Genomic DNA, 25,347 nt, shown 5'->3' with positions numbered 1-25,347 from the left:
GAGGCTGGGTCTGTACCATTACGTCTGGAGCCCAGGGTCTCTCCTCCATGTTTACTGAGACCCAGACGCCCATTCTTGCTGGTAAATGGGGAAATGGCTAGGGTAGCTGCAGAGGGAGCTACTTGGGGCCAAGATTCTTGGCTGCTTCAGAAAAGCAGCTGGGGCCTCCATCCACCCCAAAACTACCCAGCTCCAGCCCTTAGGAGTGATTGATTGAACTCCTCACCCTTCCTTTCTCTCTGCCTTGGCCGTGTGTGTGCAACAATTTTATTGTGCAATCAAATTACCATTCAGTGGAAATGTATAGATAAAATCATTGACAGCATTACTCCTTTTCTTATTGCCACAGTGGTTCAGAATATTTGGTGGGTCAAGTATGCTTTTGAGAATCTGATAAAAGCCATTGGCTCTCCCTTGGGGCCATAAATGCACAGCATTTTTGTGTTTGATTTCTGGATGTCCACAGTCCCCCATGCAGGGCATTGTGGATTTCAGGTTAAGAAACTGAGTTGTGGTCATGGTGGTCAAGAGGGTGCCATTTGGGGTGAGTCAGATGTGGCCTCTGAGGCCCAATTCTGCCACTTACAAGCTGGGCAAGTTTCTTAATCTTCTCTTAATATCTTGTACATATTCCCTGTGTACAATATGAAGATATTCACACATAATGGTGTTGCCATGAGGAATAAATAGGATAACACACCCAGAACATTTAATAGAGCACAGGGACATTTTAACTGCTCTCTAAATGGCGGCCATTTTGCCGTCATACTGGCCAAGCCAGAAAATTTCAATAGTCAGTCAGCTTTAAAAGTTCAGAAAACCATACATATGTAAGAAGGAAGAAAATTGTTCTAGAACCATAACTGAAGTACTGTCTTCAAAACTTCTTTGACATTTAGGGCTACGGATTTTGTGTAAATTGTTTACAATAAGGTAATATTACAAGTTGTGGCTGCATTTTAAAAAGAAACCAAACATTCTAAAGCAACCACCCCAAAGCGTGTTGCTCTCTTTACAACTCTCTCTTTGGAAGGCTAGCCACTTATCTCGAGAATAATTTTACTGCTTAAACTATCTTTGTAGCTCTTCTTTGAGGATTGCTTTCAGAGGCCCTTGTTCATTTTGAATGTCTGTATTGCAGACAAATTATTTAAGAATGGATTTAGTTTTTGGAAACAGCCAGAAAATATTGGAAGCCATGTTCTCGTGCTTAAGTAATCAAGCTGGGCAATGCAATTTTTTTGGTCAAAAACAACGTATAACTATTGAGTAAGCATACTAATTTTTAAAAATATCTTTCATAAGACATATTAACTGAAACAAGGAGATTGAAACTAATTTTGACAAGTTAATCAGCAGAAAGTGACATCAAGTATTTACCAAAATGCCATCTTTGTGGTTTGTCTTCTTTCTGTATACATTGAATTATTATTATTTTTACAATGAACAATACCACTTTAACAAAAGGAATAACTATTTTTGAAAATCATGTCATATAGAAAAATCAATGGCTAACTAAATTTTGGATTTCTTTAGGAGTCTTAATGGATGTCATATAGAAAGTTAAATTATTATGCTTGAGGACCAAGACAGGCATGAAATAGGTCTTAGCTGAATTTAATACATTCTATAACTTTATAATAATTGGGATCATTTATCCTGGATCCATCTGACAGTGATTGTAAACAGGCCTGACATTCCTCACAATGCAGAAAAATATCAGAAAATCTACAAAATCATTATATAAGAATTATTTCTGTTTTATGTTTACTAAATTTCAATATAGATCTTTTTGTAACCCTATGTGGGTTACATTTTCTTCAGAAAACTTTTTCTGTAAAGGGTCACACAGTAAGTATTTTAGGTTTTGGGGGGGTCATGCAGTGTCTAGTGACTGCTCTGCATAAAAGCAGCCAGAGACAACAGAAATGCATGGCCGTGCGCCAATAAAACTTCAGTTATAAGTACAGGCCACTGGATTGGGTCCTGAGCTGTGGTTTGCTCACCCCTGATCTAAATTATGAATTTTAACGAGGATATGGTATGGGCCAAAGACAGCACTGAGTCACATTTGATTTTTAGACCAGGCAGTCCCCCCACCGCAAACTGGTCAATTCAGAAGGAAATGGTTATCATGGCTACTTTCATGCCAAAAGTCTATGACTCTACTATAAATCCGTCAATGTTTTGGCCTTCGTGCAAACTCGGTTTTAGTTCTCAATGACTCCCTTATAAACATTGTTGGAAATTTGCAGTAGAAGAGCTTTTATGAGAAGGTGATAGCAGGAAATTATACAATATGCGGCAGACCCAAGGAAAGATCATCTTCTTCTAACTCTTGCTTGTCTCAGGCCATACAGGTAATTTTGTAAGTGCTCAGGACTTTTGCTAAAAATGGATGTTGCTGCTCTTGTGGTTTCCTGTTGTGGAAGCCAGCTTACAAAATGTGGTTGGGGCCTCTGTGGCCACTTTCTTACCGAATGCCCATACGTCTGACTTGCTGCTGTATTTGAAGTAGTGAAACACCTCTGGGGCTGACCACTTGACTGGAAACTTTGTTCCTACTGAACTGACATACTGGTCATCAAGAACATACCTGTGAGGGGAAACATTGACATACAGCATCAGCTGCTTGGTTGTGCAGATGAGAAGACCTCTGCTGCCCACCATTGCCTCCTGGCAGACAGGCTGATGGAGAACATGGCGGCAGCCAGTCTCAGCCCAGTGCCACTGTGTTCTGCATCTTGTCCTTCCTTTCAATGTGTACGCTTAGCTAGAGGCTGCTTATGACTTGTAAACTTTAAAAAATGATATCTAACTTTGAAAATACCAAAATCCCAATGCAAACTATTTGGTAAATACAGAAAAACGTAAAAAAAAAAAAAAAATCACTCAGAATCCCACCCCAAAGATAACCTGTAATTCTACCATTCAAGGTACATTTTTTTGCTTACATACTTCCCGATCTTTTTTTCTATGTATATATAATGTGAACAAAATTGGGTTTTGTCGTATTGAGGTTTGTTTTTATTTTTCCTTTAATGCATATCAAGAACATTTTCCCTATGTGGGTTACATTTTCTTCAGCATCGTGTTTAATGGCTGAATTCCTTCTATGGATTAACATAATTTGTTTTACCATGTAAATGGCTTCCAATCGTCTACTATTATAAACAATGATAGACAACAATATCCTATGGAGATATCAAGACCATAAAAATATATGTTCAAGGATATTCACTACACTCTTGTTTATAGTAATGATAAGAATGGAATTAATCTTACTGTCCACATTTTGAGAAGCAATTAAATATGATATGGTGCCTTAGTACAATAGACTAATATGCAGCCATTAAAAGTGAGATAGCTCTATATTTACCAAAATAAAAAGATGCCCATGATATATGGAAATGTGCAAATGCAGGTATATATAATGCAATTCCATTTTTGTGGAAACAAATGGTAAATGTACTTACTTGTGTAAATGATTGGGAATACGTACTTAGGAATAGGATGTGGAAGGACATCCATCAAATGTGTGAGCAGTAGGTACTCCTAGTGCTAAAAATGGGATGAAGGGGTGGGTGGGGATTCTCCTTTTGACTTTGTACACCTTTGCTATATGTTTTACAATAAGCACATACTATTTATATAATTCATAGAGGCGAACCCTATATCTTTGCTCACAAAAAAACAAATAATGAGTCTTATAAATAGGAAAATAAGAAAATGAATGGAAAGTCCAGCATGTATGTCCTCATTTCCTATGTAAAATCGTGAAAATTGGCTTCAAGGCTTAAATACTATGAGGATACAGAATTAGGAAATGGAAGCCTCTTTTAAACTGTCATCATAATCAAAATGATTTCTCCAAATCATGAAGTGATGATAGAACACCCATCAATAGAATCTCAGAGTCAACTTTCATGCCTACTTGGTGGTAAAGAAAATGAACATGACAACAAAAATTTTCCTAGTGTTAATGCTCTACCCATTTGAACAGATATTAAGAAAAAATCCAGATAGGACTAAAGGAGCCTTGATTGAAAATGTGTATGTGTGTGTATGTGTGTGTGTGTGCACGCGCCAAATAATCTGGTTGTAACATGTTATATTTAAATATTTAGGAGCTTTCATGGAATTTATTCTTAAGTTTAGAAAATATTTATCAGAATGTTGAAAGAACTAAAAGGGACTGTAGATAATTTCTGAAGTACAGTTTCATCTTATAGGTGAGGAAATGCGGTGAAACATGTTTTATAGGTAGTCAGAGGTAGTATGGGGGAGGGGATCCAGGTTTCTAAGTCCCCAGTTCAGAACGCATTCTAAGCGTATATATCCCCACAAGGCCATCATCGATGATGGCATTTAGGTGTGAATGAAAATACCACTTTCATTGATTGCCCCTTTGGGACTGGCTTACCTTGTCATTCCAAAGTCAGATACTTTCACAGAGAGATCACTGTCTACTAAGCAGTTCCGAGCAGCCTTTGGAGGAAAAACAAAATTACCAAGTAGTAAAAGTGACCACGAATTTCCTGACATCAGAATCTGGCATTTTCCTTCTCTTTGGCAGAATTCTCAGCAAAAATCTAAGATTGCCTATCAAAACCTAAATGTTGGGAAGTTGTCTTTTTTTATATTTGTAATTTTTCGAAATGAAAATGTGTGCCCATAAGTATTCTCACCCAGGCATCCATCCTTGTCAAGCAACACAAAAGGTATTAAACACAGAGCCTTAGCCCATCAATGAGAAGGGAAACATTAGTTCTAGAGGCTCCCTCTCTAGCACTAGGATAGTGTGCAGTGACAGGTGCTCTGAAAGCACAAATGCGGCACCAGAGACTCAGAATGAACTTGCCTAGTGTGCCTGGCATGTTTGCTGTTTGGCACAGGAAAATCTCTAAATATAAGTACCAGTGCACACCAAGCAGAATACTTCCCACTCCCACTCTGACCCAAAGACACAAGTTGCATATCTTTCTGGTATTTCTTTGTTCATTTTTGTATTTTCAGTTATTGTATGAAATGACTGCTTTGGCACTCAGCCCTTCCACAGTAAACATCAGCTTGGGTTTAATGGTTCCGAGACACAGTAATTGACCAAAGCTTTTCCCTTCCGTCTCTTTTCCTTCAAATCACAACACAACTACATAGATCTTGATGGTTTCTTTTACTCTTTCTGTTCTTTTTGTACTTCAAATATTTTATTTTGAAATTGTGATTTTTTTTTTTAAATCACAAAAGTGTCATGTGTTTAAACAAGTCACAAGTGAGCCAAATAAAAGTGAAGGTAGCCTCCTCGTCTTTCCACCCAATCTATCACTGAAGGCAGAAACTGTGGATTGCTTTCTTTTCTTTCTTTGATCTTTCAATGGCTTTGCTTACCAAGTCCCGATGTATGAACTGGTGGCTCTCCAAGAAGGCCATGCCTTCACAAACATCATAGCACATTTCTAAGAGCTGGGAGGGTTCAAGTCCTTTTCCATGACTCTTCAGGTAATTAAGCAAGCAGCCATTGGTTATATATTCAGTCACTATGTATATAGGGTATCTCTTTGAGCACACTCCATAGAATTTTACCAGCTTGGGATGGTTGAGTTTCCTGGAAAGAACAGATTTTCAAAGTTCAGTACTGAATTTCCACACTCCATTTTCCAGATGTCCTGAAAAAGAATCACTCACAGATTTTTGTTTGTTTTAACTTCCCCCCTTCTACTTGAACAGAGAAGGGGAGGGAAATGTTTTAGATCTTATTCTGGGAGCATTAACCTTTGGAGGTGAGAAATGCTGCCTTATATTGCACGTCGACAACCCCAGAAGCAGTTTAGCAGTTGTGGGTGCTGTGTTCAACTTTCCTACAGAGAATCAGGGAAGCAGTGGTCTGATGGCATCTTGAGAACTTCCACGACTAATTTGGAGAAAGCTACACCCTAAAAGCACTCACTTCCATTTTAAAACATCTAACTTTCATGTCTAAATATTTCATTCTGAAAAAAAGCATTATATCAGAATATGAAGGGTGTAAGTAAAATGGAAATAGTTGCCATGTAAGGGAAATGAGGTTAGGTATAATTTTTATTTAAAAACTAATTTTCCATTACTGTAGCATTATTTTTTGCAATAATACATTTAGAAAATTGTAACCACATGACATAAAACTTCTGGTAGGTCATGACGGACAGATACTCAGCAGTTACACTGGGCGTCAACTTGTCTTTATGTAATTTATCTATTATCAAGTCACAGGATGATTCTTTAATGTTCATATATGTAAAAATCTAAATTTAACATTTCAACTTTTAAATTTGTTAATAATTGAGGACTTATTAAATATTTAGTTACTTTCTTTCTTCTTGGCTAAACTCTACGGGCATGCCTTATCATGTTACTCAGGGCAATGAGCCTGGTTACGCATCTTTCAGCAACTGGAGAGACCTGCGTGGTACTCAGCGGTGCTCCCTTGAGAGGCAGGACAAAGGTCTATCACCCAATAAAAGCTGTTCCTTGAGCAAGTTCCACCATTTACCAGAGGGCACATAGTGGGAAAGAAATATATTTTAAAACTGCACCAGGACACAGGGGTTACACACTGAACCTAAGGGATTTTCTGCCAGATTTTTCTGTCTTATGAAAGGAACACATCAAGGATCTGTGCCCCGGTTTTATGATGGTCCAACTGCCAAGAGCAGAATGAGCTACATAATTTGCAGGAACCAGTACAAAATGAAAATGCAGGGATTCTCATTTAAGATTATTAAGAATTTCGAGATGGTGACAGCAGATCATTAACTCAAGTGTGGAGAGAGACCTGCTAAGCGCGGGGCAACTCAAGACTGCAGGTTGCATACATGCGAAGCCAGCCCAGCCACAGGCTTGTATTCACATAGTCCCTCGCTTCCAAACAATTCTGCAATTGTGAAAGCGATTGTTCTGACTCTCTCGGTACCATTGGTCTTCGTAAAGGAATGACTAAGGAAATGGGCACTGGAATATCTGCCTGGGTTTGCATCTCTGCTCTGCCACTTTTACTAGCTTGGTGACTTGGGTAAATTATTGAACATTTCTGTGCTTCAGTTTCCTATAAACCAGATAACAATGGTACATGCTTCACAGGCTTCATATGAGGCTTGAACACATTATTAATAAAGTTCTCAGACAGATGTCTATAAACACAGTGTAACTGTTTAAGTAAAATTTTTAAAAGGGCTGTTACTTTGTAGCAGGTTAGGATTTATGATTTCAACTATCTTTGACCAAAGTCCTGCTATAGCATTGTTTTTTATACCATGCTGTTGTTTCCCTAAAAGGATGACCAGCGGTCACAGTTTGCCTGGGCCTGGGGTTTTCCCTCGGACACAGCACTTTAAGTGCCAAAACCAGGAAAGTTCCAGGCAAACCTGGATGGTTGGTCACCCTTTAAAGTCTCATTCACCATGTTGACAAGAAGAGGTAGAATCATTAAAATAATTCTTTGTACTTGTGAAGATGAGAGAGAGGGAGGAAAGGAGAGGAGGGGACAGGAACAGAGGGGAAGCAAAGGGAAGGAAGAACAGACAGAGAAAGAGAACACATATGTATTATCAAGAATTAAGGACTGTGCTTGGAACTGAGGACCATTAGAAAGAGTATCTTCATGATAAGTGAGGGAAGAATAGGGTGAGAAAGGCATTTTTATCAGACTGTGTTGAAGGTACCAGGAAGGTAAAGGATATTGTCTGGAGCACATTCATTTTCAATCTGGCCCATGTCCTGGCCACTACAGGCTCCTGCCGCTGGATATGTGCTTGCAAGGCCCCACTCTGTTCCTCATTCCATCATGTACCTCCCCACGGGGCAAGGAGGCCAGAGGGCCAAGGAGACATGCCTCCTCAGAACCCATACATCCCCTCCTCTGTCACCCTTGGGGTCCCCGGACTCTGGGATCCCCTGTCCGTATAGTCCTGAGGCCTCTTCCAGGACCCATGCAGACTCTTTCTGAGCCTGGTCCCCCAAGAGTGAGCCAAGAGTGGTATGCCTGCCCCTAACAAGATCATTAGTCAATAGAGTTGTTTTGTGGGAGACACGGGGAGGTTGGAGGTACAGAATGCTGTGTCTGCACATTAGTGCTAAGTGTAGTGTAGGACAGAGCAGGGGTGGGAGGAGGAAGGGGAGGGGTGGAGTTTGTGGAGTCCTTGGACCACACGCGGATTTCTCTAAAGAGTCTTGAGAATTCTCAATTTGAATATGACCTTTCCGGTTGTCACAAAGGTGTCCTTGTCAAAGGAAGAGCACAGAACTGATTTTATCTAAGAGTGTTTTCGCTTTATACCTTCTCAGTATTTGTATCTATGATGTGTGGACTCTTGCTCCAGGCCTTGCAGATGTAGGGCCAGGCCTGTGAGCAGGAATGTCTTCCCATGGTGAGGGCTAAGCTGCCATTCCTCAGGAGAACTCACATCATGGTCTGGGCCTCCTGGAAGAATTCATCCTCTGACATGGAGCCCTCCTTGATCATCTTAACAGCAACATCATACTGCCCTTTCCACTTGCCCAGATGGACCACTCCAAACTGGCCACTTCCCAGCTCCTTCAACAGGGTAATCTCTTCTCTTTTCAGTTCCCAGATTCCTGAAAAGGCAAGACAGACACTCTTCAGGACGGGGATAGAAGCTTTGGGGCTGATAGCTTCCCTAGTGATCTCCTCTCCCATGAGTTTCACACTGACAATATGAAGAACAGCAAGACAATTTAAGTTGATCACTTAAAAAAAACCCCTTAGTGACGTGGTCTTATGACTTCTTAGACCACATGATAATGCCACCAAGACAATATTGCTCTCGAAGCAGCTCCAGTTATTGATAAGAAAGCTTCGAGGATAAACACTTTGCCAACCAGAGGCATCTTGGAAAGACTTAGTGTCAAAATGTGCTTGATGCCCTTAGCCTGGTAAAATATCATTGCATTGTCTTATAAAACAAATTAAACTGATCTGGGGTAGTCATTACTCTAAATACACAAGGTTGAAAACTGGCTCAGAGCAGGCACAGAATCTGGGAAGAAGAAAGAACAGGCAATGAGGTTCCAGAGACTGATGATTGGGTCTAACAAGATGAAAATTTTCACAATCTTTGTCGTAATACTGGAGAGATTACAGAGTTAGGTTGGGAAGAGAAAGAAGGACAGAGAAGATTTGTGGTTTTTGTTATTTATTTTTAGAAAATGAACAAATATATTAGAGCGGAAGCCCTCCCTGGCACAATGTAAACAGGGACCACCTTCCTGTCTTCCCCCTTTTTTTCAGTAAATTCACCATATATGTATATTTTAACCCCCAATGGTGGGAAATAGAGTTTAAGAGACCAAGGGTATGTCCATACCACTTCCCAAGGACACGGAGCTGGGAACCTTGTTGGCCTTTGTTGACACAGGGTGGCGGAGCCGTGTGATCATGCCTGCAAGGGAATCAGCATCACATCATCACATATCACCTCATCACATCATATCACATCACATTGGTTCACCCCTCTGCTTATGCTCTCTCCAGAGTAGCTGAAAAAGCAGAGTTCAGGAAGTTGAGATGCCGAGAGAGAATCCATTCTGACTATCCTCATCCTGTAATTGTATTACTTTGTCTGGCTTTACTAATTAGCTCAATGCAAAAATTAAGAGTAAAACCACTTCATGTGACTTTTGAAAAGCCCATCAAAGTTAGTTCTTTGATGGAATCTTTGATTAAAACACATCCCATTTTTATTTTGCTATCTTTTTATAGTCCTATATTTAAATATGTATACACACAGCAACAAAGAGTTGGTAAAAAATTCCAAAAAATACAGAAGGGTACAAAATAAAAAGTAAACCACTTGAATTTTTAAAAAGTAAACCTATTACTAAATTGCATTAAATGGTCAAGTCATTTTAAGTGTTTACATCACGTTATGGTAAAGCTGGGTTAAAATAATTATAGTATTTATAATGACTTAACCCATCCAAAAATATGTTTCTTAACTAATAATAATAAAAAATATGTTTCTTACTTTAAATGTGTGACATTTTCCTAGTCCTGGGAATTATCATACATGTCCTTTTTCTCTCTTTCCTTTTAGTATATTATTTATTTACTTTTTATATGAATGGTCTCCAAATCTTTTAAATCCTGCACCTTTGATTGGCAAAAAAAATTAGTGTACTCCATATATACAGAGGGTGCCAAAAAAATGTATACACATTTTAAGAAAGGAAAAAACTATTAAAATTGTATTACTCAATATATACTGATAACAAAAGATGAATATAAGTCACGTTTGACTTCTGCAATTACAAGAGGTGCTCAAAGTGGTTCTCATCAGCGTCCAGACACTTCTGATTACGGCAAACTACTGCTTGAGCAACGCTGACCAAGTATCCACTTGTATATATTTCTTTGGCACCCCTGGTATGTATGTATGTATATTTATATATGTGTGTATATATATATATATATATATACATATGATTGCTGTATGATATATTATGTGAATCAAAATACAGTCACGAAGAGAAAACACTATAAGAGAACTACTTTAAAAACAAATCAAAACAAACATTATTCTCTTGTACCCTGTGGAGTGGCTTGTGTACCTCTGGAGTGGAATCACTCCACTTGGAGATGTCTATTTATATAATACATTTCCAAGGGGGTACTTTTGAGGTGCTACAAGAGAAAATAAACAATTGAGGAAATTAGAACAAAGGAAAATACAAGTAGGAAGCAAAATCAAAGCTAGGAAGAAGGCTAATTCACTTATGTGCATGTAATCAGGTTAGGTAGAGTTGCATAAATTTGACACTGAGCCCACAGCTTATTTTTACTCACTGTTGGAAATTCATCCAGTCACTGTGAGTAAGTGACACTGGTGTAGAAAAGGCATTGAGAGGGGATTTTTTTTTTTTAATTTTTTTCCTACGTTTATTGAGATGTTATTGACATATATTATAACATATGTAACTTTAAGGTATACAGCGTTATGATTTGATACATGCATGTATTGTGAAATGGTTACCACAATAAAGTTAGTTAACATTTCCATTAGGGATTTATATATACATTTTCACCAGTTGATTAGGCAAAATTTAAAAGCAGTAATAGTAGTACCCAGTGTTGGTGAGGATGAAGGAAATTGCTGTTGGAGGGAGTGTACATTTCTCAAAAGAATTTGATGATGTTTAAATTTTAAATGTTCTTAACCATTTATATCAGAAATTCTACTTCTAGGGAATTTGGCTACAGAAACACTCACACAGATGAGCAGAACTACGTGTGCAGGACTGTGCACCGAAACAGCGATTATAATGGGAAAATATTGTAAATGATCCAACTGCTAATCAGTGTAGTGTTAGGTGAGTACATAGTGGAGTAATTATATAACAGAATGCTCTGTAGCTGTTAAATAGACCACAGGAAGCTGTACGTATTTGCATGGAAAGACCTCTAAAACATGCTGAGTAAGAAAAGCAAGCTGAAAAGTAGTCTGTGTAGAATGATCTCATCTCAGTAACAATACAGTGAGGAGATTAATACAAAATGAATGTTAGTATCAGCATAGAAAAAAATTCAGAACAGACACCAATTTGTATATCATTAGAGAGATAACCTCCATGGACAAATCTATAATATTTGAATCTTGCAATTAACTTCTAAAAATACCTACAAATATTTTTATATAGAGAATGTCTACTTCTAAGTCACTTAACTCACTGAACTTAATTTTTTTCTGGCATTATAGTGTGTATAATGTTATAGTCCAGGAAATGTAGGTTAAAAAATCACAGTAGGCATAGGACTCGAGAGCATTTTTTTCTTACTTTCATGGTTCCCTATATAGTCAACAATATTAGGAGGATCAGTAGTATCCAAGCAAAACCATGTTTATCAAGAAGGACCCATAAAAGAAAAACTGAGATAAATTACCTGCTGAATTGTGTTGATGATAGTGAATAAGCTTTGGAATAGAATCAAAACAGTAGTTTTCTGCCAGGTACAGTTTATTCTCAGCATTTGTATGCACATGGTAATGTTTGACGGTTCCTTTTTTATCACTAGTAAGGAAGAAAGAGTATTAGAACATTTTTAATAAACAACTGAAGCTTGATTAAACAATAGTTAAAAGTAAGTAGGTGCATTTGCAAATTTTGGAGAGGGAAGTGAGGAAAGGTTGTTCGGTCTCGGTATCTGGTGTTTTTCTGGAGGTATCCATGACAGCCTGTAAATATAGAACAGGGCTCCTCTCTGAACTCAGCCTATCTTTTGTGCACATGCAGAATTCACGTACAATAAAATTCCAACTTTCTAGACCGTTCCTCCCTTAGAAAGTATAAAGCTGACAATTGAGAGCCCTGCAGTTCTTCAGAATCATTATTCTGAACATCAATTCTCTTTTAGGAGAATGAAGATTAAAATGTGGGAGGCAAAGGTGATTAGGCTGTGGGTGCTCTCACCTAGAGCATGGGTGGCAGACTCTTTAGGGAGCAGAGCAGGCAGGATGGAGTGGGTGGGGATGTCCTTTAATTCCTCATGTGAACTTGTACCTTTTCCACATAAAACATTTTTTTCTTTCACTCTATGTTTAGGAAATAGTGGTGAATTGAGGCAAATTGGTTTAGGCTAATCAAGAATAATATGCCTGATTAGAAGGAATAAAAGAGCTAACAACCAATGGGAACATAGCTTGTAAAACTCTGGTGGTGAATGCTGATGTTGGTAATGGTGACTTACATGAGATGACTGGGGGGCGGGTCTTCTATGCCTAAGTGTTTGGGTGGGGGCAGTGGAACAGGTAGAATCACTCTTTAACAACAACATCAGTAATAGCTATTAGTTTATTAAGTGACTACTATGTGCCAGGCACTGTTCTGATCCAACACATGAATTATCTCACTTCATCCATAGAACATAATAATCATTATTATGTCCCGTTTTCAGATGAGAAAGTTAAGAAACGTATTCAGTGTCATAAAGCTTTGTAAATGGTACAGTCAGAATTTAGGCCCAGAGGGGTGGCTTCCAATCAGAACTCTTAACCCCTCAGAGGACAGCACCCTAGAAGACGCTATTGAGGGAGCACAGCTACATTGATTCAACCTTCTGCTAGCTCTGCCCTCACTGGAAAGACACTGGAGCAGGTTTCCCAACTCAGCGGTGGCTCCAATGCTATTTCTCTCTTTCTGGGCGTAGGACTAAATGAAGGGGAATAACCCAGGATTCCTTTCACAAATGTTTACAGAGGCATGATGTGCACTGGGCACTCAGCTGCTGCCAGGGATGGGCAGGAGAGGATCACCCGAGAATAGTCTCTTGGAAGTAGGAAAAGAATAAAGGCCACTATGAATGGTCACGTTCAACAGAAATATTTTCATCCAAACTCCCAGAATGGAAAGATGGTGTCTTATCCCAAAATGTGACTAAATTACCAGCACATTCAAAGAATGCACAAGAAGATATAAGAAATGAATGCATTTTATACTTACTTCACAGCCTTACTAAATAAGGACACTGTATACATTCCCGCCTGGCTGGAATTTCTAACCATAAAGGCTCCTTCTTTTCCCTGAAAAGGAAGGAAAACATGCAAGGAACAGAAAACATTTTCATTATCCTTGGAAACTATTTTTCCTGGTGGATAGTAGGAAAACAGATCTTTTAAATTCACTTTACATCTCGTTGATGGCACAGATTATCCAACAGTTGTCACAGAAGGGGGCCCACTGTTTAGCTTTCTTCCTTTTCTCACTCAGTTTCTTTATAAATCTACTACCTTGTGTGCTTCAACTTTTTCTTTCCAGTTAATTTTTAACCCTCTCTATAATTTTCTCTTTTGTATTTGTGTAAGCCTAATGTTTGAATCTTTCAGAAATAAAATTTAAAACCACATATTATATCATGCTCTTGGTAAATTTTAGAAAACCAAAGGTGCAGAGCAGATAATTTTTAAAGTTCTCACCTCAACTTGTCCTGCTTAATGTGCTAATTCTAAGCAGATCCAGATTTAGAAAGAGCACGGACTAAATGATGAACCTGAGAAAAACGCCAAGTTAGGTAGTCAAGTCATCGCATGCTCACTAGTACCCTCTCAAAGAGATAATTGGTGTGTTTTATTAGGTTGAACTATATCAAAGTGTCATTTTGTAGGTTAAAAGAGTTTGCTATTGATAATTCATACCAATTGATAACTATAATGTCCTGGGGATTACGTACATCTACTTGATTCTGATTCAGGAGCTAATGAGGAATGACACAGCTGAGGTAGACTGTTGACACAGATGGCCCCAATAAATCATCTCTGTATTCATGCCCTGGGTAGGCCCCTTACATTGACTGTGCTGGGCCATGTGACTTGCTTTGGCCAATGGGACGTTAGCAAACATGACAAAAGCAGAGACTCCATAAGTGCTAGCACCGAACTGTGGGGTTCATCCTGTTCAAACACTGTCTTGAGATCAGCATGCTGTGAGAAAGCCCAAGTTAGCCACATAGGGATGAAGTATAACACCCTGGTTGACTGCCTCAGTTAAATCCAACTCCCCGCCGCCGACTGCATCCACCAGCTAACTGCAGGCTCGTGAGTGGCCCTAAGCAAAACCTGCAGAAGAACTGCTGGGCCAGCTGAGTCACAGAATTGTGCGAATTATAATCTTGTTTCAAGCCACTAAATTTTAAAGTGGTTTATTACACAGCAATAGGTAACAGAAACAGGAAGTGGCTAGATGCGGAGGGCCTGGTAACCCGAGGCTGGGCAGCCCACACTGTGATGACATGACTGTATAATTAGAATAAGGTTTCTCTCAGAAGTGCGTGACCCTCTGGGCCCAACAGTAGAAAGAGATTCTTAGAGGCTATTTTAGAGACTAGAATATTTACCTTTTGTCTCAGTAACTGCTCAGATTGTGCCCTGGAGATGTTACCTGCAAACCAGCTGCAATAGAAAAGAATTCCGTATTTGAGAGTTAATCCTTTTTAACTGCATAACTTGTCACTTCGTTTTCTAACCTGGAAAATGAGACATTGGCTTTGATCAGGGGTTTCCAAACCTGGCTGCCCCAGAGAATCACCTGAGGAGCTTTTCTAAAACACAGATTCCTGAGTCTCCACCACCCAATCATGATTCTGGGGTGGGCCTGCAGATCTGTATTCTTAAATGGGCTGGCATTTAGGAAACTTTGGCCTCCCTCTAGGTGATTTCTAAATTCTCCTACCTTTCACCATTTTGAATAAGAGCCAGAGATTAGACTAATGGAGAAAGTCGGGGTTGCCAAGGATGAAAGTTTCTGTCTTTCAACCCTATAATTTTCTTTTAATAATCCAATAGAAACACACTTTACAGCATCTGTTTTGAAAGCAAATGCTTTTCCCAAAAATATTTTTTATTTGCAGGATAGTAATAGATAAGTGTCTATGGTTATATGAAGATGGGAACAGTTGCAGTGAACTGAGAAAAAGAAGATGGGCAACAGCCAGGTGTAACCTGAAATATTGTCCTTCTTACTATGTTAGCCAAGAACATCACAGTTTATTTTATAGGGGAACCTCAACGGGTCACGGAGCTGTTTCTCATGTGATACCAACAATATCTGTAGCTTTTTGGTTTTGGCCAAAATGTCATACTTAGGAAACTGACAGGGTGGGAGCTGGGATGGGGCATGGGTTTGGGGGTTTGGGAGGATCTTCTGGCTAGAAGATAACACCTGAGGAGGAAAGAAGTACATAGGAGGGTGAGGGTATCACTGGTAGGCAGTTCAATGAAGTGGAAAGAGCCGTAGATGTGCCAGCTTGGAGTTTTGGGTGGTAGACATAACTTCCTGATAAGTTGTTGTATGGCTTTGGACAAGCCACTGAGTCTCTTTAGACCTTGGAATTCTGCACTTGTAAAATCAGGATGAGGCTTGAACTTGGTAAGTCTTCTAACTCCACCCTTATAGATAATATATAATTAACACTTGCGACATTAACTGATAGTTTTCTTATTAATATTTTAAGCTAATCATAGCTAATCCAAAGACTCTTCAGGCAATATGATCCAGGATATATGCCCATGGGCGATAGGAGAAAGAGATGATCAGGAATAAGGAAAGAGGCGAGGTGAGATTGTGCGTAAACCCCCACACCCACATACATACTTTGTGTTATAATTTTGCTGAATCCTGGCTGTTTAAAAAAAAAAATCAGCATTTCAATGTCAGAGCAGCAGAGGCTTATGCCTAGTCCTTTCACGTGATTTTCAATCTAAACCTTGGTGCCTCAGTCTTTAATGGAATGGGTAGAGTTGCTCATGAACTTAAGGCCATAAAACAGATGCTTCAGTGGCACTGACAGAGCAGAAAGCTGGGGCACCAAGCACGGTGTGCAAAGGCTAAGCCCGAGATCACATAGCCCTCTGCTCCTGATCTCTTTGATTTTAAGAGGGCAGGTCTTTCCTGGTCATTTCCCCCAATGCACACCTCTTACACACCATGTGAATCTAGAAATGATGGAGACACAGACTGTCTATATGGTCAGATGTGGGCTTTCTGAATCAAAGAAAGATTTGCAGTTCATCTAAATGTTAAATACTAAAATCCATGATTGGAAGTTCACGCCCATTGCTTTAAGTCTTTGTCTTCTGTTGAAGTGCAATTCTCTTTGGATAATTTTGGTGCTGCTCTGAGTCTTTTAGGTCTTTAGGTCTTAGTTTGAATTATTCCATCAAATGCTTTCCTGAGAGCAGATGCTGGGGAAGACATAGGACTAAAGGGAAACTAGAGGGTGGTAAACAGACCATGCTGCAAAGGGGTAGAGGGTACAGCACGTCTGCCCCAACGTGACAGGTATGGGTCAGGCTGGGTTAGAAGGAAGAGGAAGAAGCAAAACAGAGACATGTATTTTCTAAAAGCTCTCACTGTACTTAGGGCCAATAAATCAATAACATAGCACTTATACAAGAAAAGAACTAGAAATATGCATAATTCTGTTCAAGTGAACTGGTTGCTGTTGGGAAATAGCTGCTGAGAGATACAGTATGTCCTATTACTCACACCTCTCCTTAACACGAGTCTTTAAGTCCAGGAGATTTATTTGTCCTTATTTGTAGGATGATAGAATCTTCGATGTTGGAAAGGACCTTAACAACCACTTAGACCAGCCTAGCTCAGTATAGTTGGGATGATCATGCATTCTTATTTGGCTAGAAGAATCCAGTTAATGCCTGATGTCCAGGTGTAATATTTAATAGTACACTCTTTCTCTCCGTAAAGTGTCCTAATTTGGATGTTAAGTGATAAGGTCACCCTAGGAATAGGAATCTTTCAACATAAATGCTGTCATGTTTAAGTCTCAGTTGTGCTGCCTTATAAAATTACTGTATCATAAATAACTTCAAAAATTGGACTCAAAGCTAATAAGAGCCTTCAAGCGTCTCCCTGGGGAGAGGCCTCTAGGGAAGAAATAATCAGCAGAAATGTTATATGCAGTATCTATGAAGACAAAGTGAAATGACAGGGACACCAGATGTATGATAAATCTAATGAATACGTGCAGCCAATTTAGATCATCCAGATTGGGGGAAAATATTTTCATTAGTAACAACCCAGATCATTGTCACCCATCATCCACATAACTGGCCCAGAGACTCACATGAGTTTATTCATGTAACACAGCTTCCTGAGCAAGTGTGAGCCATCTGTTTTAATGCCTTTGGGGACGAATAGAATTGAAACATCTATATCTAGTTTGAGAGGACTTTCAAAACTCACTCATAATCATCCAGGTTTTCCTCTTCTTCAGATGAACTTGACTCAGGGAATCCCCTATCGAAGAAAGGAAACAACATGAATACAAAAACCACCAAGAAGGAATCCAAGTACCTACGGTAGCAGTGTGATGTGAAATCCCACCCTGCTTTCATCCATGTAAATAAAATTTAGCTGTTAGGTTTCCCTTTTTGCACTTGGGAAGGTATCAGCCAAGTGGAGAGAGAGTTGCTCACAAGTTGAGTTCATGTCCAGTTTTATGAGAAAATGGCTGTTTGGTGTAGGTCCCTGGGAGGTCCCCAGGAACATGTATTTCTTTGAGTCTCTCAGAAGAGTGGCTCGTGAAATAGATGATGCCTCCTTCAGGGACAGCTGTAGTATTCAGTCAAAAAAATCCTGGGTTGTGTAGAGAGCTATTCTTAGAGAAGAGTTATTGAACTCTAGGTTGTTTTTCCTCCTGCGAGTGGTGCCCGAGCCAGGTACACGCATGTTCATGCTAACACCAGTGTGTCTCAGGAGTGATGGAGAGCAAAAGTCAGTGTGAGGAAAATGGCAACCCACAAATCATCGATTCAGACCAACTAACTTAAGGGTTCAGAGACGCAAACTACATGGATTTGGGGGGGGGTGTTATATTTACTTTAAATATAAAAGTCTAGTTGCAAAATTATTGCAAATTTGGTTAGTTTTTCCACAAATGGAGCAAATCCTGCGTGTGAAGGACTATTTGAATTTGATATACCATGACATCTTTGAGGTGCTGTGATTCACAACATTTCTTTCACTTTGGTTACTGCAGGCAAAATCTTCACCGCTACAAAAAAAGATACATTTCGTAAATTTATGTTTATTTAGAAATGCTAAATGACAAAAGTAATTTTGTTAGGTATGTTTTAGCTTTATTCAACATTTTGACCCAGACGTTTCACGTGGTTTGGAAATTGAAGCTAATGAGTCATTTTTACATTTTCGTCCTTGCAGGGCCTCCAATAAAAAGCAGTAGTTTGACAGTACTCCTAAACAAAAGTGAACTGTTAATAATGGTTCGTAATAACCCCAAACAGTAGAAAACTTGGATTAATAAATCATCTTGACTGGGTTTGCCCTGATTTTCTTGTACATATGCAAGCATTCTGCCACATATATTTTAAAATAAGTTATTTTCTTTTTTTGCTGTGGTGATTACAATTAAAAGTCTTGAAAATACCGAATTTTCGACTCCATATAGACGCAGATGGACAGGCAGGATTTTCATCATCCTCTACCACCCACCATTTTCTCTTTTTCATTTTGGGTGTTGAGCAGAGCATGAGGAAATGCCTATCTCTCCAAGTTCAAAGCTTGTTTTATTTGGAACGTAGGACCTATTTCCCGTTTGCCTTCTTATCTCAGGCTCTTATTCAAAACCACACTTCACAGTGACAAGCTTCCTTAACAAGGAAATGCCTCTCTGGCTCCGTTTCCAGGAGTGCCTCCGTCTCTGCCTTCCTGAAGAGCCTTGCTCACTAGCATAGCTTTTTAACTTCATCTCTTCATAAGAAAACTCTTATTTAAAAATGCTAAGCAATCTATTTAGCCTTTTTTTTTAAAGAACACATGGACAATGGCCATCAATAGTGCATTTCTTAGGTTTATCCATGTAATGGAATACTATATCAACATTCAAAATAGTCAGGTAGATTGCATAATACTGTGAAGGTAGTTAACACACTGGACTGGATACTTAAACATGACTAAGATGGTAAATTTTATGTTACGTTTTACCACGATTAAAATTTTTTAAAAATTAATAATTAAGTCTATCCTCATGTATTGAAGTGGGGAAAATGCCCAAGATGTTAGTGAAAAGAACAAGTGCCAAAGAACCCTGTGTGGTCTTCTTTAAGAAGACTGATTTTTAAGTTTGCTCTTTATATAACACATGCATAGACAACATTTTTAGAGGGATGTACACTGAAGATTCTGCAATATTTGAGTGCTTCAATGGCAGCATGGATTATTTTACTACTCAGAAAAAATAAACATTAAAAAGCAGATCAGCTGAAGGTAGTATAAATGACAGAAAGTTGATAAAAAGTATTATCTACTTATATGAGCTGAGAATCATGGCTGCATTTTTAAAATTCAAGCTCCGTGAAGACCTTTTAACAATTATCATAATTCACTCACAGATGATGTAATGCTACTCATGCTAAGAAGTGATTAATCAATCCTTTGTCCAGATAACTAGCTTTCTGAAGTTCGAGGGAAAAGTCCAGGGTCGGGACTAAATATTAGGTGCACAGTCTAAGAGGATGTCAAAAACTCATTAATCAAGATAAATACTGTTTTAATAAAATATTTTTAAAATAAAAATCAATGCAAAATCCATGGTGAACAAAATAGCCACATTTTAAATAAAGATAGGACGTGGCAATCTGTGAGTTGATAGCTCTGCAGCAACCCCAGGTGAATAAACAGTGTTGACTACTTATTTGTATACTGGTCCATTAGTTTCACTGTACCCCTCTGAATGAGTCACTGGGGCTTCTGGCAGGGAGGGGACCTGGCACAAAATTGACAGGACATCTATGCTCTTTGGATCTGGGCTTATCGATTGTCCCCTTCCACAAGAACACTGGCTGCAGGCAAATTAACCCCTCCCCCCGGCACCAGCTGTGGATTAATACACTTGGATTCTAGCTCTACTTTAGAATGAAAGGTACCATGGCGTGTTATACAGAAGACAACAGCAAGAATACACTTACATTCTTTAAAGTTCCATATGGCCCTGTGGCTGTATTATTGGTACAGCGAGGCACTTACTTTAGGTAATAATGAGGATGGCAAGAATAAAAGAATAAGAGGGCAAGGAAGAAACAAAGAAAATTGATACATGGTGAGTCAGAGAGATACTCTGCATCCATTGTGGGGAAGGATGGACATCCGTACCCTGGGGGAGTGGGCCCATTTGGTGCCAGACGCCAGAGAGTCACATGATTTAGGTATTGCCTTCAAGGTAGTTTCAATTTTGGCTTTAGGTAGCATCTTTGGCTTAAAAACCTGAGGAGACTAATCATGTCAGGAGAGGCAAAGGTATACATCCTGAGAAGCCAAGCCACATCTTGCTTGAAATACTGCTCGTCATTTGGTCAGTGATGCCGAAGCACATTGCAAAAGCCCGCTCTAAGCTCTCTCATGTAAAGGATATATTTTAAAGTTTCAGAGTTCTGGAATGTGGGGTATTTGGGGGAATGGGGAGAGAAAGGAGGGAATAAAATGCTCACGTATTACTTGGATCATTAGATTGGATAATCTAAATGGAAATGCCATGCTGCTCAGCCCCAGTGGGGCCGCTGCTTCTGGCTTCTGGCTCAAGTGTGGAACATTTTCTGAGAGGACAGCCCTACCTCAGCTAAGGTTTGTGTGGGCAGCTTTGAGGCTGAGCCCCAAGGCAGTGAGGGAATGTCTATTCTACATGCTGGCAGCAAGATTAAAAGCTGAGGTTTACCTTTTCAGTTTTCTTACTTGCCACCAGTCAGGGTAGTCTTCTCTTGGAATATACCTCATATTGACGTTTGGCTGGGAGCCATAGTTTTTCTTTGTGTCACTGTCATACTGGGCTAGACTGGTACTTGAAGATGGTTCATCCATTTTGAAAATAGGAATTGCTCGAGGAATCTTTGGCTTTGGAGAACAAGAGATTTTAATATATCACAGTGAGGCAGGGATTCACGTACTGGTAACTAACAACCAAAGTGTGTCAGACCTTAAATTAAAGAGAAGGGAAAGGAAGGGAGGGAGGGAGGGAGAGAGAGAAACACACACACACATACAGAGGGAGAGAGAGAGGGGGAGAGAAAGAGAGAGAGAGAGAGAGAGAGAGAGAGAGAGAGAGAGAGAGAGAGAGAGAGGGCAATGCTAAACATTATAAAGATCTAGAGCAACTGGAACTCTCATACTTTGCTGGTTGGAATATGAAGTGGTATAACCATATTGAAAAGCTATTTACGGAATCTACTAAAGCTGGAAGTGCCCATACCCTGTGATCTAGAAAGTCTATATACATACCCAACGGTGAAATAAAAAGGCATGTAAAAGAATGTTCATAGCAGAATTATTTCAATTAGATGAAAACTTGAAACTACCTAAATGCCGATTGAAAGGATAAAACAATAAACATATTGTGGTTGTAGTAGGTTAAATAATGTCCGTCCCAAAGATGGTCATGTCCTCGTCCCTGGGATCCATGAGCATGTTACCTTACACAGTAAGAGGGACTGTGCAGACGTGATTAAGTATCTTGTGATGGGGAGATTATCTTGGATTATTGGGGTAGGCCCAATATCAACAGGGCCCTCATAAAAGGGAGACAAGAAGGTCAGAGATTAGGGAGATGTGAGAATGGAAGCAGAGATCACAGAGGAAAGAAGATGCTACCCTACTGGCCCTGAAGATGGAGAAATGGGCCAGGAACCAAGGTTCCTGCCACCATACGTGGCCTCTAGAATCTGGAAAAGGCAAGCAAATAGATTTTCCCCTAAAGCCTCCACAAGGAACACAGCAGTGTGGACCCATTTTAGACTTCTGATCTTCAGAACTGTAAGAGAATAAGTTTGTGTTGCTTTAAGTCACTAAATTTGTGGTAATTCGCTATAGCAGCAATAGGAAACGAATACAATGGTGTATTCACCCATTGGAATTCTATACAGCAATGAGAATAAACTAAAACCACATACTAAAAAATGGGCAAATCCCATACTGAACAAAAGAAGACAGAAAATGAATGACTGTATACTTTATGATTCCACTTATATAAAGGTCAAAACCAGGCAAAAAATCTATGATGTTATAAATCAAGCTAGTGATTACTCTGGGTGGGATGTAGTAACAAAAAGGAAACAGGGTACCCCTGGGGTTCTGTGATGTTCTGTTTCTTAATCTGAGTGTGTGTTATACAGAAGTGTTCAGTTTATGAAAATTCATCAAGCGGAACACTTACCGTGTTTCCCCCAAAATAATACCGGGTCTTATATTAAGGTTTGCTCCAAAAGACGCATTAGGTCTTATGTTCAGGGGATGTCCTCCTGAAAAATCATGCTAGGGCTTATTTTCCAGTTAGGTCTTATTTTCGGGGAAACACAGTAGGACTTGTATACTTTTCTAAGTGCATGTTATACTTCAATTAAACATTCACATAAATATATAAAGCACTGAATTTAATTTTTTCACACTGTATTTTACTTTTTTCCAGGGATTAGTATCCTGGACATTTGACTTATGCAGCACACTGCTACCGTGTTTTCCCCAAAATAAGACCCAGCCGGGCCATCAGCTCTAATGTGTCTTTTGGAGCAAAAAGTAATATAAGACCCGGTCTTATTTTACTATAATACAAGACCGAGCCTAATATAATATAATATAATACCGGGTCTTATATTAATTTTTCCTCCAAAAGACGCATTAGAGCTGATGGTCCGGCTAGGTCTTACTTTCGGGGAAACAGGATATTTATCAGCTGTGGGGTGGTTCTCTCCAAAGATAAATGCAGTAGAAAGTTCCCTAATCGGAAAGCTGAACAGAATAGCTAGAAAGCAGATTTTTATTTTCCTCAGCTCAGTAAAGTAAGTTCTCTACCAAATGCTCTGGTAAAAACAAGACAAAAGAAAACATACATTTCCTGATACTCTCTCTGATCCCTGATCCCTGATCCCTTAGGGCAGCTTATAATCAAAACAGACCTTGGCCACTGATTTGCCTGACTGGTAATTTTTTACTTGTACACATTTCCCTGAGAATTCCATGCCAGAGACTAGATGCGATGGTTTCTGGCTCCTAAATTATCCTCTACTCTTAGATTTGTTTAAAACAAACTTGATTGGAGTATAATTTATGTATCATAAAATTCACCCTTTATAAGTATAGAACTTAGTAAATTAATCGAGTGGGTTAATCATCACCGTAATTCAGTCTGAGTATATTTCTATAACCTCTATAAGATCCCTCATGCCCATTTTTAGCCAGTTCCCATGCCCATGCTGGCCTCAGGCAACCACTAATCGACCTTTGCCCTTATGGATTTGCTTAGTCTGGACATTGCTCTTAGGTGTTTCACGGGGCCATAATTTTCAAGTTTCAGGACTGGAGCATGTATCCAAATCAAAATAGCAATATCACGATAATGAAATAAAACTCCAAACCTTTATAATTGTATTAGTTACCTAAGGTTGACGTAACAAATTAGTACATGTGTAGATTAAAACAACAGAAATTTATTCTCTCACAGTTCTGGAAGCCAGAAGTCCAAAATCAAGGTTTCAGCATGGCCATGCTCCCTTTAAAAGCTCTAGGGGAGAATCTTTGCTTGCCTCTTCCAGGTTCTGGTAGCTCTAGGCATTCTTTGGCTTATGGCAACATGACTCCAATTGCTGCCTAGGTCTTTAAATGGCCTTCTCTGTGTATCTCTGCGTCCTGTCATCTTTTTGTGAGAACACCAGTTGTAGGATTTGTGACCCATGCTAGTCCAGTATGATCTCGTCTCAGTCCTTAACTAATCACATCTGCAAAGACCCTGTTTCCAAATAAGGTCACATTCTGAGGTTCTGGGTGAACACGAAATTTGGGGGACACAATTCAACCTATTATAAGAATGGATTTCTTTTTGCCCTTCACGTTGGTTCACAAAAAATATATATTGTTTTTACTTAGGTAGAAAGATAGAAGTAAGTACGTGTGAATGTGTGTAGCTGAAAATAACTACCCGAGATACCATAGAGCTGATGGATGGGTAGAGACACTCCCTTAATTTCAGGTGAGCTTCCAGAAAACCACTGGGAGGCCATTTTATGTGTCTCCTGGCATTTGAGGAGGCTGATACCTGCCTGGGAAGCCTAAAAGAAGGAGGCTATGGCTATGAAGCCAAGAAAGCAGGGCACAAGGAGAACAGCAGCCTGTACTGCAAGAGCAAGCCGCATACAGTTTTACTGACTAAAGCAGTTAAGGTTTTGTTTGTTTTCCTGGAGGCCAACCCAACCCTTGGGAGAGGGTTGGCTGGGAGCCATCTTGAAAGGAATGCTGCCCAAGATTGGTGAATTGACCCAGCAGTAAAGTTGAGGGCTAGAAACCCAAGAGCTAAGGGTCAAGATATTTCCTCTGTCATAAAACTACATTTGGATATGCACCCCAGTGGTAAACCCATGAAAGTCTCCCATAAGATAAAGAATTAGCATTGCAAAACTGTCTCACCCAGAAGCCACCACTATGAAATCATAATGGGACCAACCACGTATAACTGTCTCTTTTATTAGACCTGCTCTTTCTGGAACTCAACCTTGAAAGGGTCAGAAATCTCAGCCTCTCTAAGACTCCTCCCCCAAAGCAGGCTGCCTTCTGTGCAGACGCGAGCTAGGTGAAGGGGAAAACTTTTAACTTGGAAAGCTGTTTGGATTCGTGTGAATGTAACATTGGATGAGAAAATTTAGAGGCTGTTCTCATGACTACCAGTAAATGGGAAATTTCATGTCACCTGAGAGTGACTAGAAAACTATGGAATCTCCCTGAGATTCCATTCAGGGACAGAGAAGAAAGCCCACCGAGTGGCTTTGAAGGGATAATGGAGAGAAAGAA

General features: G+C 39.4%; 1 protein-coding gene across 1 annotated transcript in view; it reads right to left on the bottom strand.

The window, feature by feature from the left end:
• BMX (BMX non-receptor tyrosine kinase) overlaps nucleotides 1–25,347 on the bottom strand; it is a 42,359-nt gene that overhangs the window by 2,660 nt on the left and 14,352 nt on the right. The window contains exons 7-17 of the mRNA XM_019746241.3: nucleotides 21,233–21,408; nucleotides 18,485–18,556; nucleotides 17,746–17,799; nucleotides 14,879–14,933; nucleotides 13,489–13,568; nucleotides 11,933–12,060; nucleotides 9,360–9,434; nucleotides 8,439–8,610; nucleotides 5,389–5,605; nucleotides 4,424–4,488; nucleotides 2,478–2,596 (exon numbers count right to left, since the gene is read on the bottom strand). Coding sequence (XP_019601800.3) covers nucleotides 2,478–2,596; nucleotides 4,424–4,488; nucleotides 5,389–5,605; nucleotides 8,439–8,610; nucleotides 9,360–9,434; nucleotides 11,933–12,060; nucleotides 13,489–13,568; nucleotides 14,879–14,933; nucleotides 17,746–17,799; nucleotides 18,485–18,556; nucleotides 21,233–21,408 — 1,213 coding nt within the window. The remainder of the gene's footprint in view (nucleotides 1–2,477; nucleotides 2,597–4,423; nucleotides 4,489–5,388; nucleotides 5,606–8,438; nucleotides 8,611–9,359; nucleotides 9,435–11,932; nucleotides 12,061–13,488; nucleotides 13,569–14,878; nucleotides 14,934–17,745; nucleotides 17,800–18,484; nucleotides 18,557–21,232; nucleotides 21,409–25,347) is intronic.

This window comes from Rhinolophus sinicus, chromosome 18 (genome assembly GCF_057876585.1).
Source record: "Rhinolophus sinicus isolate RSI-liver-muscle chromosome 18, RSI-T2T, whole genome shotgun sequence".
Taxonomy (NCBI): domain Eukaryota; kingdom Metazoa; phylum Chordata; class Mammalia; order Chiroptera; family Rhinolophidae; genus Rhinolophus; species Rhinolophus sinicus.
This window is presented reverse-complemented; position numbering and strand designations above follow the sequence as displayed.